The sequence below is a fragment of the Cuculus canorus genome, chromosome 1 (assembly GCF_017976375.1).
Source record: "Cuculus canorus isolate bCucCan1 chromosome 1, bCucCan1.pri, whole genome shotgun sequence".
Classification (NCBI taxonomy): Eukaryota; Metazoa; Chordata; class Aves; order Cuculiformes; family Cuculidae; genus Cuculus; species Cuculus canorus.
Genome location: NC_071401.1, coordinates 193728407 through 193743677, shown reverse-complemented (window position 1 = coordinate 193743677; position 15271 = coordinate 193728407). Strand labels below are relative to the sequence as shown.

Below are 15271 nucleotides of genomic sequence, written 5' to 3'. Positions count from 1 at the left end.
TAACCCTTCTGGCAATTTATTCTTTTTGGGCACATACATATTTAAAAGATCAGATGCGTGACTGAAGAACTTACAGCATCCTCTACTGACTTCAGGGACATATTTAGAAGGTCTTAAGACCTATCTTAAGATAGAAAGAAAATGCCACCACCCATTTTAAAAGCCGAACAAATCATCTCGGTTGCACCTCTGCTGGAAGTAGGAAAGAGAAAATATACCTGCTAAGCCATTCTTTGAGACCTTCATTCTGTCTGCTATACCAGCTTTAGAATTTGTTTATCCCTTTCCTTAACACCCATTTCTGTCTGCTATTACCTATGGATTGCCTGGCCCAAGATCGTACCCTCTCTATTTCTAAATTCCATGATATATGGAATGTGCTCAGGACATGAGAGAATCATAGAATAGTTTGGGTTGGAAGGGACCTAAAGATCATCCAGTTCCAGCCCCCTGAGATAGGCAGGGACACGTCCCACTAGGTCAGGCTGTCTCATCCAACCTGGCCTTGAACACCTCCAGGATGTTTCACAAACAAAAAAATTCTCCTAAGCCGCCTTCTTTGCATTTTCTGAGGTATTCTATTTTCTATGGTTTTGTCTTCCAGAGGCCAGAGCTAGGCTTTGTTTACTGTGTACTACACAGAAGTGTACTGAAATGAATGCAATAGTAGATCATTATAAAGACTGTATGGGCAGTTTTCCGACCAAATTTTAATTCTCATATCCTTTTGTCCTTAGACAGCATCACTAAAAGAGAAGTCAAAGCTCTAATGCTAGCAACAATGAGGTAGGAGTGCACGAACTTCTCTGCTGCACTGACTTCCATATTCTGAATACAGGCACACTAAAGAGACAACCAAGTGTCCACTAAAGGTCATCTGGTTAAGATCATAATTTCCTAATTTTTCCAGTTTCAAACAGGAAATAGCATCTGTGGTCAGGCATCTCAGATGCCTCCTCACAGGAAAGGTAGATGCAAGCATGTTACATAGGAGAAAAGAGGAGACTTGCATAAAAAATGAATTAGCAACAAGTCTGAAAAAATAAACAAATAGAAATGTTGATTCTTCCTGTTTTAATGACACAATTTATTTCAGAGAGATGTGAATTAAGGTAAAAAAGGTAATTTCTAAAAGTTACTTATCTGTTCTGGACATTCAATTACTTGGTTTTACTTTCAGAGATACAAATGGCTACTTTATTAATGAAATAAACACACCTCATAAAAATATTTTAAGAAAGTAGATATATGCATCTTTTTAAATTTTCAAAGCATCTTTCTGTGATTGGTACAAAACAAATACAAATACGTTTCTGTATCAACCTTAGAAAGTAAGTTGTGTGGTGAAAAACAATCTGAAGCAAACATAGTATTTTCTTTTCAGAACACATGATGCATTTCAAGTAAGTCAGTCATGACCTGCAGAAAAATAATTAGAAGAGTCCCTTACCTGCCGAGAGATGGAGCTGCTTGTAGGATCTGGCACCGCAGAAATAAGGTTGGCAGTGCTCTTTCTATGAACACTATTCATACCAGGCATTTTAGTGATTTTACAGGCTTTGCTACTAGAACTAGAGTTTTTACGTTTTTTTCCTTCTGATTTGTCGAACGAAAGGGGTAAAGAAGACACTGTGTTATGTGCTCCCAGGGAGTGATCCCCCGAGTGGTGCACAAGAGAAGATACAGACAGATTAGAAGAGTCAATACTGCTTACTACCATGCTCATGTGTTTCACTGAGTCTGTTGAACTACTGGATAATGAAGTCCGTCCTGAGGGCTCCGATTTGGCACTGAGTGGGCTTGTTCCGTTATTTGTATTGTGCACAGACATACTGTTATAGGAAGATGTAGCCTGATAGGAGTTCAAAGTTGAACTGGGGTTCAGGACACAGTTCTTTTTGTGGGACCCTGAAAATGAAGACGATGAAGATGTCTGCAAAGATAATGAGGACGATGATGACGACGACGACTGCGGCTTTTTCTTTTTGTTACTTGAAGAGTCATCACTCCGAGATGACAGGTCTTTCACTTTTGAGGATTTGCTGGTTTTTGTTTTGGATGGCTTGTGGGATGGGGAAGGGATGACTGCTGGCACTGGTGACACAGCTGATGGCGCCTTAAAAGTTGAGTCCATGATGCTTAAGCTTGCAGCCACATGAGGAAAAGTTGTAGTATGTGACATAATGGAATTTGTATCTGATGTTGTCACAAAGGCTGCGTTTGATAACATGGCTGATGTCATTATGTAAGAAGAAGAAGTGATTCTTGAGCTGATCGGCGTTGAAGGAATATACACCGCACTGGGGTTGCTGAAAGGCTGTAAGACTGATGCTGGAAAAGGAGTGGAGACGTGTGCTGCTGGAGAAGGCATGGGACTATCTGCCGCAGGAGGAATTTTCCTAAAGAGAGAAGAAAAAAAGAAAAAGATAAAAAGAAGAAGAGATTTAGATGCATAAAAAAACTGCATTCAAACAATGCAGATAGGAAATAATTTCTGGTAAGGACTAGCTTATTAAAAAAGGGAAATCTAGTTCATTCTAATTTTGATTCTTATTCTACCAATCGCACGTATTTTAATATTCACAGTTCAAAATCAGTTTTGCATTCTACAACAGTTTAAAAATGCTTTTACTTCCCCCCGTTTTTAAATTTGCGATTTCATTATGAGGTTCTTTGGGATTTAATAAAAACAACAAAACTCAGACCACATGTGTTCTAATATTGTAAAGATTCGGAAAAGCTGGATAATGAAGTATATTTTCCTAAAAATTAGTTTTGCAATGAGGCACATTAAATCTGTGAAGGCAGTGGAGACCTAACAGAAGATGATTAGGTAAAGAACTATGCAGCGTAATTTTCCCTATAAAATTCTAGCATGGAATGTGAGCCCTAAGCTGCGCAACTCAGTTAAACCAGAACTGATTTCCACTTCAGCACAAGTGCCCCATGCAGCAATTAAGGGCATAGTGCTACAATATAATCACTTTATTACGAATTTAATTTCCTTTTTTCCTTTCCTATTTTACCAAACAGTTAAAAAATGCAAATAAAATGCCTGATGGTGGCACCTGTAAGCATTCCAGTCACTCTACATTTCACTCACTAAAATACTATGTGTATTTTGCTTGAAAGTTCAAGTTGTGGAACAGTTTCAATATCAACCTAAACTCAGGTTAGATTTGATGAGGGGAGTAAATGATCCAGTCTGGGGAGTTGGGAAGCATGTAATGACTGAACTAAAAGAGAAAAATTCACCCCCTTCCCAATGCACTGCTATTCCCAAGACCTCATTTGAGAGCCGGTTAGACAGGATTAACTAGGTAAGTTATTAACTAATTTCACTGATATTGAAAAATCAATGAAATATTAATCAATGCTTGAAAAGCTGTATAATTACCTGAAAGCTATTCTGAGAATAAAATTTAATAACATTACCTGTGAAACAGCAGAATGCATTCAAATCCCTTTCTGTTCAACCACCATCTTCTATTATTTTATCTAGTCCAGTGTTAAGAACCAGAATTCCATAATGTTTCTTGGAAAATTATCATGTGAGCTTTTCTTATTATTTAGACTAAACTTTAATTCACTGTTAAATCTTTTTTCTTTTTGTTAAGAACCTGTACATCACCACAACCCTACCCTTGTTATCCTCACTACTGACACCTTTTCAGTTTTTAAAGGCTTACTCTTGCCCTCAGTGAGGAATGATAAAAGAGCAGCACTGGGTGTGCTGTTTTATCATAAATCAAATCCTAATTACGAGTGTTCTCTCCTGGTATTCTTCCTGTGGAGATGGTGAGACAGAATACTGTTTATGGCACAATTACATAAGCGATTACACGCAGCCAGAAATGGAGAAGTCTGTGACTTGTTACGCTAACGGTGCTGTTCATCAGACCCGTTCCTCTGCTTATTTTTAGAGGGGCCAATAATTCTTACCCACCTTTGTAAAGTATTTTGAGAACTGGGGATAAAAGGTACTTTACAATGCTATTATCGCTCTTAAATCATGGCCTTGCATCCCTGTACCACAGCTGCAGAGTTGCCCCAGCACGGGTCAGGGGCTCAGGGAAGACAGGAAAAGATCAGTCCAGAGAAGGGTTGAGGACAATAGAAGAATATAATAGTGGTTAAGCACCGTGAGCTTCCTGTGTTATACAGACAAGTAAGTATGGATGGAATTCATTAAAACATTAGAGATTACATAAACAGCTAGAACTCGGGAAAACATTTACAACTGGATTTAGCGGGAGCAGAATGAAACCTGTTTCTTTCTTGTATCACATAACTACTATAGAGGTTATTTCTGGTTTTCATGATGGTAGTGGTACTTGTGACACATTTTCGCAGATGCTCGAGTGTCTTTTCTCCTGACAAACAAAGCCAATAGATAACAAGTTTTAATCTTCCTACTTAAGGAAACTAAATTAGTTTTATTTGTGGAAGGTGACAGACACTAGTTAACAGCCAAATTTACAAAGTAGAAGACAGGAATCCCTTGCAGATCAAGCGTGATCTGTCTCTAAATAGACATGAAACTGGCCCTTTTATGGCAAACCCAATCATTTCCAAACTATGTCTCCCAGTACAGCAGCACTGTTATCATCAAGTTACCAGGTTAGTCAGACAAGCCAAGCTTTAGTGTTTCAAAAATATATTTAAATAAAAACCAAACCTTGTTTATCTAATGGCTGGCATCCAATGAACATAACACAGTCCTGATAATAAACAGTGACATGAAACACTGCACTTTAGTGTCATTGCATTGGAAGAAGAATGCATATTCTGTAGCAGAATATCCCCCAAAAAATCAATCCTATTTGCATGTGCCACGTGCTTTTCAATTTTTTTATTTTAAAGAGCAAGCATTATTTTTAGAAGTGCACTCTATTTCAATGTATCTGTGTAGCCAAAGCCTACAGTTCTTGGAACCTTCGTATGTGATAGAGGTGCTTCCAAAGTGAGTAGTAAACAGAAACTTAAGCCTCCAAAGCCAGTAAGGGCACTATGTACTAAAAACCTGTCCTGTTCCATCTTACAAAGAGGCAAATGTCTACCGAGTTCCTTATCTTACACCACATGAGTCTTACAGAGCAAAGTCTGAACGAGTGATATGGGTGCATGACACTGATACAAAAATATAGGCAAAAATCTAACCCATGTGTTATAAAACAAATGCTATCAAAACATATCTCCAAACCCAGAAAACATTGAGCTTTAATGTTAACAGAACTACTGAATTATTCCTCCCCAGAATCAGAGGGACTAAAAAAAGGTCCTAAATCTGACAGAAATTTACATCAGAATTGGAGGCTGTTCTGCTGTGCTGCATATTCCTTAATAGAGAAGAGAATTTTTGTGCTCATATTTCTCCTGTTGCTTAATACAGTGGTAATTTTACAAACACTTCCCAGTGTTTAATTTAGAATTACAAACGTTCAACTACCCACCAAATGTAAAAATCCCACTTACTTCCACATCTGTGAGTTCAAGTGTTTTTCTACCATGGAGTTTAGTGCGAATCGAAAATGGTCCCATCTTCTGTCAAAGACATAGTACCCTCTTCCCATTAAGCGACTGCCATACGAACAAAACTGAAAGAAAAGATATTTCAAATTGGTTTATAAAAAATATTTCTGCATTATAAAATAATTATTACTTACAGATCAAGGAGCAGCTTTGTAATTTGTATCCTGCATATAAAACACCTTTAAAAAGGTGTTTTTCACTATCTGCAGCACAAATACTTTTTGTATGATATATGAAATATGTGCATGGTGTTGTAGCTTGGTGTAAAGCATATGGCATACATCACTCACATGTCAGTTTACTATCAGGTACCTATGTGTCACACGGAAAGAATACAGATGCGGAGGTACTGTTAAGGAAGCAATTCTGACTAATAATACTCTTAGTGCCTCAGAAAGACAGTTACACTGTTCTGTGCATATTAAATCTCGTAATTGTGTAACAGGAATAAAAACGCAACTGAAGAGGAAAAAGGTGCAATGGGAGTATCTTTAGTATCTATTTAATAAACAAACAAACCAGTGACATTTCAGTAAAAAAATAAATGATCATCCATGGCACCTATGCTACAACAGAGCACTGGATACACTCTTCACAGTGTACAAAAAGCATCTAGAGGAGTAGTAAATACTTTGAGAATTCTGCAGAGCTCAGGAGTATTTGCACTGCTTCCTCTGGAGAACTTCCCTCACAGTCCTATGACACCGAAATGGTATGATCAGGTATCTACCCTTTCTTCATGTCAGTCTTACTGATCTCACATTATGTGAAGGACTGCCGCAACACCAATTTGTGGGAGAGAAACTTGTTATAAATCACCTTCAGAAAACAAGACAACTCTCCATCATGCAGGGACGAAGTCACATAAATCCTGGCTGAGAGCAGAAGCCACTCATGCAGTAGAAAAGCATCCATTTAAAGTACTTTTCAGCTTAAGGGACAGCAAGGGGTGACTGTAACTGTTTAGCTTAAGTCTGGTTTACGACAAGGTTAAACAGGTTAATTAAAACCACCACCTAAGTCGATAAACTAGCCTCACCTCCCAGTGATACGGATCAGCTACCACTAAGTGGTAGTTTAAGAAGTTACTGCATTTTCCCTGTCAATTACTACCACCTAGCTGAGAAAGGGACTACGGAAGGAAAACAGGGTCACTTCAATGAACTGAATCTTTTCTCACTTCATGTTGATATGGACTAAGAACAGTGGCGCTATCAGCAACTGCTTCAGTTGAAAGAAACTAAGATTTCAAAGAACAGACGAGTCAGTGGGATTTGCCTTGAAACAGAACTAGGATCCTGTACCAAAATGGCTCTTGACAGCCAAGCCTCACTGACGGAGCCTGTGCAAGGACTGGCTGCACTAAGATTATTTTTAAATTGTGTGGCCACACATGCAGTGAGCCTTTAGTTTTTAATTCATAAAGAAGCAGCCACCAAAAATGAAACAGAATACAAGTGTACCAAGGAAGCAGTAAGTTACTCCATATTATAGTAGAATATGGACTTTAGTAATTCTTACTTCTCTGTAAGAACCAAATACAGAAATTCATCTGTCATTTTTATGTTCAGTTCATACTTTGTCCTAGTGTCCAATAGTAACAAGTTCTCCCTTGCTCCAGGGAACACAGATAACCCTACAGCATCACAGTGTTCGTTTCATTCTGCATATCATATGGAAAATATATAAGTGAAGTCTTCACTAATCTTATTCCTTCATGCAATTCTGATGAGAACCACTGCTTAGAAGTTTGAGTTCCCCCACTGCTTCTTGGTTTGTACAGTGTAAACAAAGTCACACCACAAAGATCATGCCAGAAGGCAGCTTGTAATACTTACAACGGAATTTCTTGCTAACATAGGAGAAAGACATAACAGCTGCCAGAGAGGCACATTCTTAAGCTACCACTGGAGCAGATGGGCTCTGCCATCTTCTAGACTTTCCATTTTTAGTTGTATGAAGCAATAGCTTTAAGTCCACATACACTCCCATAAACGATATTTAGTTATTGCTTCAAACCAGACTACAAAAATCATCAAGAGCACTGTAATAGCCCTTTGCTATGATTTTCAGAACTACAACTGATGGAAAGCTACAGTTTCGTAAGAACTATGACAACAAGATTAGCCGTTCACATCACATCTAAAACAATGCAACTTTTCTCAGTTTAGCAGAACTACACCCGAGTTGCAGTCAACTGAAAGGAAAATTTGAAACTAGAACTTCTAATTTTCTGCTGTCCATCCTGTCCTGCAACCTAGCAATGTTTACCACATGCACTGACCAGTCTTCTCCTCCTACCTTATCCCATCCATACCATTTTCTGTCAAATGCATTTGCTCTCTTTAGAATACAGCTTTCAGAATGCAAGGTCCTCATTCCTCACATTTTTACTAAATTAATTCTTTTTTCTCCCCTCTCTAATTACACAAGAATGGCAAGGCATGCCAGAGACAGACACATACCCCAAGAGGTCTGGGATGGTGTCCAGAAAAATGACAGTCTAATTTCTCAGGTTCTTCAGCTCCATCCGCTTCTCCTTCATCACTGGACAATCTGCTCGTTAAATCTCCTCCCATGGAAGGCAGTGGCAGCTCTGGTATATATCCACTGTGGTTTGAAGAACTGTTGCTGTTTATGCTATTTGCAGATGATGGTCTAGAAAGAAAATATACATTTAAGTCAAGAATGTTCATAGGCTCTGCAAACCTACCTGATGGAGTCAAGTGTCGAAGTGAATTATACCAGAAACAATCATAAAGAAGGACAGTAAGATGCAGAATAGCCGACATTTGGTCTTGTGAGAAATATATTGCAGGTTAACACCACGTCAATGTTAGCGGAAGTACCTTCATATTGCCTGAGATTTTAAATTTGCCATGAGGTTGAGTTTAAGATACTGAAAGAGGCAAAGTACGTAAAAATGCAAACAAAAATCAGATGTGCATAATCTTACAGAGCAACATTACTCTGCTATTTGATTAATTGCAATGGTCAGGTTGCACAATTCTATTTCATACCAAAATACTACTGAAATTAGTGTATCAAGAGTGTTTAGCTGACACCTTCTACAGCTAGATTAGTAAGTGAAGGGACTGGGAGGACCTCGTCCAGCAGATTCCTCTACCTTTGTCTAAACTCCAGTAAAACAGAGTGGGAATGCTTCTGCCCCTCAGGGTACCATCGTGCTTTGCCTTTCAAAAGTAGCTTGGAAAGAAATCAGATTAGAAGTGGGGGTGAAAAGGATTCTCAATTACAGTCTGTACAACTCAGTATGTGTACGGACTTCTGAGGCTGGAGGAGTTGTCTGCATTGCACAAAATCTGAAGATCTTCAATCTCATGAACTTACGCTGTCAGGACACAGCAGTCACTAAGCCTGTGGACAGGTGCCCTCTTCTGAACTGAGCAGGGATTGCTCAGCAGCGTCCATCAGCTAGAAATAACAGCTGCTGTTGCAAGGGATAATAAGTTGTGTGAGCGCTCCTTAGCCTTCAGGAAATGTCGGTCAGGTCAAGCCAAGTCACCACCAGTGGAACCAGCAAGCTTTGCCTCAGTAGAGCAGCAAGCACTCACATAACCTCTTCCAGCAGCAGAGCTGCAGGCTTTCTGACTCGCAGCAGAGAGCTAGCGAGGCTTTCCTCTGGTACAGCTGCTTGCAAAAAACAGACTGGACAACAGAACAGAAGCACTGCAGCAGAAACAGCAGCACAGACTGTACAAACACAACATACAACTGCTAAAATCCTCCTCCTCCTGTACCTTTGCAATTTCTTCAGCTGACTCTTGCTGAAACACATTCCAGTTTTGTTTCTTTGACTGTAGCACCTACTATGAACGATGCCCGTCTGTCCCTCTGTGCTCCTTCCTAAGGACTGTGTAAGGCCACTCCTTTTACAAGAATTATGCAGGCTTCTCCCCACTTTATTTATGGGTATTCTTTCATTGTCCTTTCACTCAAACTCTACAATACCCACCTCCTCCATTATATGAATAAAATTTCATTACAGCTTGATGAACACACAGAAAACATTAGAAATGCCTATCTCTGTTAGACTTGAGATAACAAATACCACAAATATCTCTTTGCAATAGGGACTATCTTAGTACAAAAGCCTCTAAATGGGCATCCAATCCAGACCAAAGCAAAGGAAAGAAATATAAAACAAAATAAATACAAACAAACCCAATAGCTTAGCTCAATCTACTCCAGACAAGACTAGTACCAAAAAAAACCCAGCCAAGGCAACAAAACACATGGGAAGTTCACTAGAGAATTAGTAGAAATCAGTGGATTCAATACCTCCTGCTAGTTTAGAAAGGGATGTCTTTAGAAGTTTGCATTGTTTTTCTCAAGAGTGGTCTTTTCTAAAGACCTACCCTGATTCATGGAAATAGAATTTTATTCCCCAGCGCGTCAGAATGACTCGAATGTAAACTTTCCTCATTATTCCTGACCATTTTAGCAAAAAAATGCAGTCAGTCTGAGATTCCAGTCAGAGGGTGGACACGACTCCTCACTCCACTTCCACTCAGATCACTGGCTACCATGGACAGATGTAGGTTAATACAAACACAGTCTACCTTCTACTGCTAAGAGAAACTCTTGTATTAATACATTTTATCACGCAGTAGCCTAAAGAAATAGCAAACGCTTATACAGCAAACTCTATGAAAGACTATGACATTTCTTACCGCACCTTCAGAATGCAACATTCCACACTGGAGAACTGCTTACCTTGGAAGTACAGAATTTGGTGGTCTAGATTTTGCAGGAGATGTTACTTTAGATTCTTGCCCAGAGGTCACTGAAGATCCTGACAGAGAGTCTTGTGCTGGTGTGGGCTGGCTCTGATAGCTTTCTCTTGCAGATGGTGGATGCTCTTTGTCTTTTGCAACTTCTTTTTCCCTGGATCGAGCTTTGTGTTCAGCTAGAAGGATGTCAAACTGTTTTTTACGGCCTGGAACTGCTCGTCGATGATTAAGTGAATGAGTCTAAAAATAGGGTGGTTAAAAAGCATTTGTGTGTGCATGACATTGTTTATGAGTCCCCTATACTTCCGATACACCACAACTCTACAAGATAAAGTCTCCTTCAAACTTTAGCCACAAGTATGGAAATAAAGCTCTTATTCCACACTATCCTTGATATTTTATGAAGTAATTTTCAAGAAATGCTAACATCAAGACTAAAATTACTTTTTGCAACAGTTTTCATATAATAGTCTATTGACTTACCTCTTCCAAAACAGAAAACACAATTCCAATAATTTTAAAATATTAAGAAGTAACGTCATTGCAGCTCTTAAATTACAATGAAAAATTAATTAAATTAAAATGAAAAACTGACTTCATTGAATTGAAAATTTTGCATACTTTATCATCTCCACTGACAAGCAGCACATACACAAACAAATCCATCCCTGGAGGTGTTCAAGGCCAGGTTGGATGAGGCTTTGAGCAACCTGATCCAGTGGAAGGTGTCCCTGCCCATGGCAGGGGGTTGGAGCTGGATGATCTTTGAAGGCCCTTTCAACCCAAACCATTCTATGATTCTGTTCTCTGACTCTATGAAATGTTCATTACAGATGTCTTACATTGCTTCTGCTTTCTGACATGAAACTTACTGCTATCACAAGGGCAGCCTCCAAGTAATTTATTATTAAAAAAATGTTATTTTTTTACTGAAAATTGACCACATTTCAACATCGTTACACACATGAACCGAAAAAGGAACATTTAAAATAACACTTGTGCTTCTACATGAAACATTAATGCTTTCTGCATAACAAAATGAGAAGGAAAAAAAAATCTTTTTAGAAATATCAGTGGAATAATGCAGATGCTCTGATTCAAAGAAACAGAATTACTCAAAACAATTACCTGAAGACAGCGCCTGAATACCATACCCATTGTCTGTAAGACAGGAGCAGGTATGACCTCTCAAACTACTGTGGTAGGATTTAAACTATAACAAAGCATCTGATATTTTATCTTCTAAGAAAAATACCTTGCAGGTGAGCGATCTTGTGCAAGGTTTCTTTGTTTCAGGATCCAGTACTCCACAGTGTTTATTTGGGTCAAATTCTCTTTCTGTTTGATGGGGGTTGGAAGAAAAAGGAGAAAAAATAGATTATTACAGAAATTAGAACCAGAGTAGCTGTAATAGTACTGCCTGATAGTACTTAATTCAATGAAGCTCAACCTGAACCACTGTTCTCAACTCCAGCACCCCAGAATAGTGTGATGTGCATCCCTCACAGTTTTTTTGTCTTTACACATTTCAAACTATTCAGAGCAGGATTTCAATCCTTCATAGCAATAAATCTGCTTACAGAGCTGTGCCCAACGGAGTGGCTCAAACACGGACCAAGACAAACACCTGCGAGTTCAATTCCTTCTCGAACGCTGGCTGCTTCTGAGGCTGTGAAATACAGCACTGGCAAAAATAGCTTCAGAGTTTGGCTAAGAGACATATGGACTAAATATCACAAGTGTTTTGAACAACAACATTTCCTGACATGCTTAAAAACTCTGAAAAACAATTCGTGGTGTCTCAAAAATCAATGCAAGATTACTAGTGGCATTTTAAAACTGAATTTTATCTAGACCTGTCCCCTAAATCTGTGTAAAACTAACGTGTTTGTTAGTTTTTATTTCCTTAAGAAAGGCGAGGAGTTTAAAGTTTGCAGAGATTATTAAAAAAAAAAAAGAAGACATTTACAGGACTTCTCATGATTAACATTAAAAGTGCATTAATAATTAATTTGTCATATTTGCATATTTAATTTTCATTAATATTTTAGGATGTATATACCACAGACTGCATCACCTCTTTTAGGTTATATTAACACAGCTTTAGGGTTTGTGCTACAGAACTGTAACAAAACGATGGACGTACACTTTTTAGTTTGTGCCATCAAAAAAAAAATCTACCACTACCTTTATACACCCTGCCATTGTAGGTTTTAATTAGCAGGCTGGCTTGCTTTTGTTTGATAGTGGAATATAATCTATTTACCAAAACCCATTTTAACTATACAGTGGCGTTATATTCAGTTGTAACATCCTGTATTCAAATACAACATTTATCTGAGGATCTAAAAATTCTTTATAAACAAACAAATCTGAGTGAAGATGAAGACAGAGATTCACAGCTAAATTACAATGTTATGACAGCACCACAGAAAGTAGAACAGCTGGAAGAAGAAACATGAGGCTATGCAGATGACAACTGCCATCCAGATATCCCAGTTACAAGCAGTTTTACATATTCTGCTATATGCACTTAAAAATGATGAAGCAAACATTAAATGGTTACATTATCGACCTATTAGCAGAACCAGACCAAAAAGTAAGGTTGGAAAAAGCACTTGGCACTGGGATTTTTTGGTGAAATCTACAATGGGACTGAACTCTATCCCAAGTAGTTGTAGTTGCTCTGGCCTTTACAGCACAAAAGAGACAGAAAAGTAGCTGGGTATGACTAAATATAATACACATTTTGTTCACAAACTAAATAAGTTAATTACTCATGTTTTTTGAATGTATGATACTCCTATCACAGTTTCCCAAATCAGCCGCCTGAAACCTTCAACACAAATTAAAAAACAAACTAAACAGAATACATAGACTCTAAATATGCCTTCAAATGAAAAATCCTGACGGCAATCATAAAGCTATGGAATGTGTTCTGAAAGTCACCAGGTAAGAACTATTTTGGACCAATTGGGAAACATAACTTCAGCAGCACTCACTTTGGGAGCATCCAGATTGCTACTTCTCAATACGAGTGTCCCAGTGAAGAAAGACTTTCAGGACTGATGAGATCAAAACCAGTTTTTAGGAAACCATATGGAGGTAAAATCAACAGAATGAATTATAGTCAGAAAAAGTAAAAGCCTCCGCCACCTACAGAACAACAAAATTACATGCTTTCCCTGAGAAAGACTAAACATGTAGGAAGCCACTCTCCTGGCTGAAGCGTGTGTAGCTGTTCCAGAGGAACCAGGAACATCTAATTGCCAGCTGCAGATGTGCCTGGTTTGGGCAACACATTAAATAAAGATTATTGTCTTCTTATAAATAACAAAATGCAGCTATAACTACCTCTGTATTAGGAAGCGTGTAGTGTGAGAACCCCTTGGCTCTTGTGTACAGACACAGCTTGAGAAAGCTGTTCATCCTGAATGGATTCCACTTCTTCACGTTTGGTGGATAAAGAGCATTCATTACAACCTCACTGAAAGAAGAGGAAGGGTCTAAACTGAATTGTCTCAAATTCCTGTTTGCAACACAACAAATATTCTTGGTGTAAAGTGGGCATCTGCATTCTTTAACTTCACCTCAAAGAGAAAAATTGCTCAGGAGGATGTAGGAATGATATTTTCTTTCCCAGTTTGCGCATAGGGAACACAGCTCCACTGCCGGTGCGCAGCGACAAGCTGCCTTTTGTGGTTCCACGAGCCATTTCCTCTCTCTCACCAAGAGTACTTCAGAAAAGAGGACAGGTTCATTCATCACCCAAACAACCACCAGCTCTCAGGGAAGAGAAAAACCAAACTTCAGCCAGAGGCAGAGAAATGGTATGAGAGAGAGTGGAGGTTGCTAAAAAGAAAAGAAAACAGATGCAAAGCAGTCAAACCCATTAAGGAGCTCCAAAAATTAACAGCTGTACAGTTCCACAGCAATGGACTGAGGGAAACCTAAGTCCCCTAGCCACCGCCTCATTCTTTTAATGTGAAATTAATGAAATTTGTGGGATATCAATCATCTCATTGACCTTCCCAGATCTTTTTCTTAGCCTTTACACAGTTCTGTAATAATGGAGGGGAATCCATCACAGTGACACACAATCTACAGGCAATTCCTCTCCAGTGCTCTCAGGACTTCTCTTATTTACATCACTGTTGGTGCATCAATACGTGAGACAACAGAATGAAGACTGAACAGATTCTAAATCTTGTATCAACAGAGGACCTTTAAAAAAAGTATCAATTCTGTAGATTTGTTAAGCGTATGAAAGTAAACTAATGCCTACTAGAGTGCTCAAACAGTCCTGTGCAGAGTTCAAGCCTATTTGGAAATTTCCACCAAGGAAACGTTCCCTAGCTGCGAGTGACAGCTTAGAGACACAAGAACAATGGAGTCACCTCCAAAGAAAAAGCAAGCAAGTTGAAGGAAGGCTCTACAAAAATGGATCTCCTTTAGGAACACATTTTGGCAAGCACTCGTACAAAAAAGGTACAATTATCATCCACAGCCCTGCAGAGGTACGTGGTGAAACGATGAAAACAAGGATCTCCTGTTCTGTGGAAAAGGAATTGCTTGGATGGTTGCATTCAGAGAGGAGTGGTCAATGGCTCAATGCCCAGATGGAGATCCCTGACAAGTGCTGTCCCTCAGTGGTCCATACTGGGACCGCTGCTGTTTAATATTTTCATTGATGATATAGGCAATGAGACTGAGTGCACCCTCAGCAAGTTTGCTGATGACACCAAGCTGAGTGGTGCAGTTGTCACACCAGAAGGACAAAATGTCATCTAGAGAGACCTGGACAAGCTGGAGAAGTGGGTCTGTGTAAACCTCATGAGGTTCAACAAGGCCAAGTGCAAGGTCCTACACTTGGGTCAGGGTAATCCTTGGTTCCAATACAGGATTAGGGGGGGACAAAGTGATTGAGAGCTGCCCTGTGGAGAAAGACTTGGGGGTACTGATTGATGAGAAGCTTGATATGAGCC

The 15271-nt window shown here is 39.0% G+C and overlaps 1 protein-coding gene across 9 annotated transcripts in view; it reads right to left on the bottom strand.

Annotated features, from left to right (window-relative positions):
* ATXN7L1 (ataxin 7 like 1) overlaps positions 1-15271 on the bottom strand; it is a 118319-nt gene that overhangs the window by 6976 nt on the left and 96072 nt on the right. For all 9 annotated transcript variants that reach the window (XM_054049810.1, XM_054049829.1, XM_054049819.1 and 6 more), the window contains 5 exons: positions 11542-11624; positions 10270-10526; positions 7998-8190; positions 5476-5597; positions 1451-2399 (listed from right to left, as the gene is read on the bottom strand). In XM_054049810.1, coding sequence (XP_053905785.1) covers positions 1451-2399; positions 5476-5597; positions 7998-8190; positions 10270-10526; positions 11542-11624 — 1604 coding nt within the window. The remainder of the gene's footprint in view (positions 1-1450; positions 2400-5475; positions 5598-7997; positions 8191-10269; positions 10527-11541; positions 11625-15271) is intronic.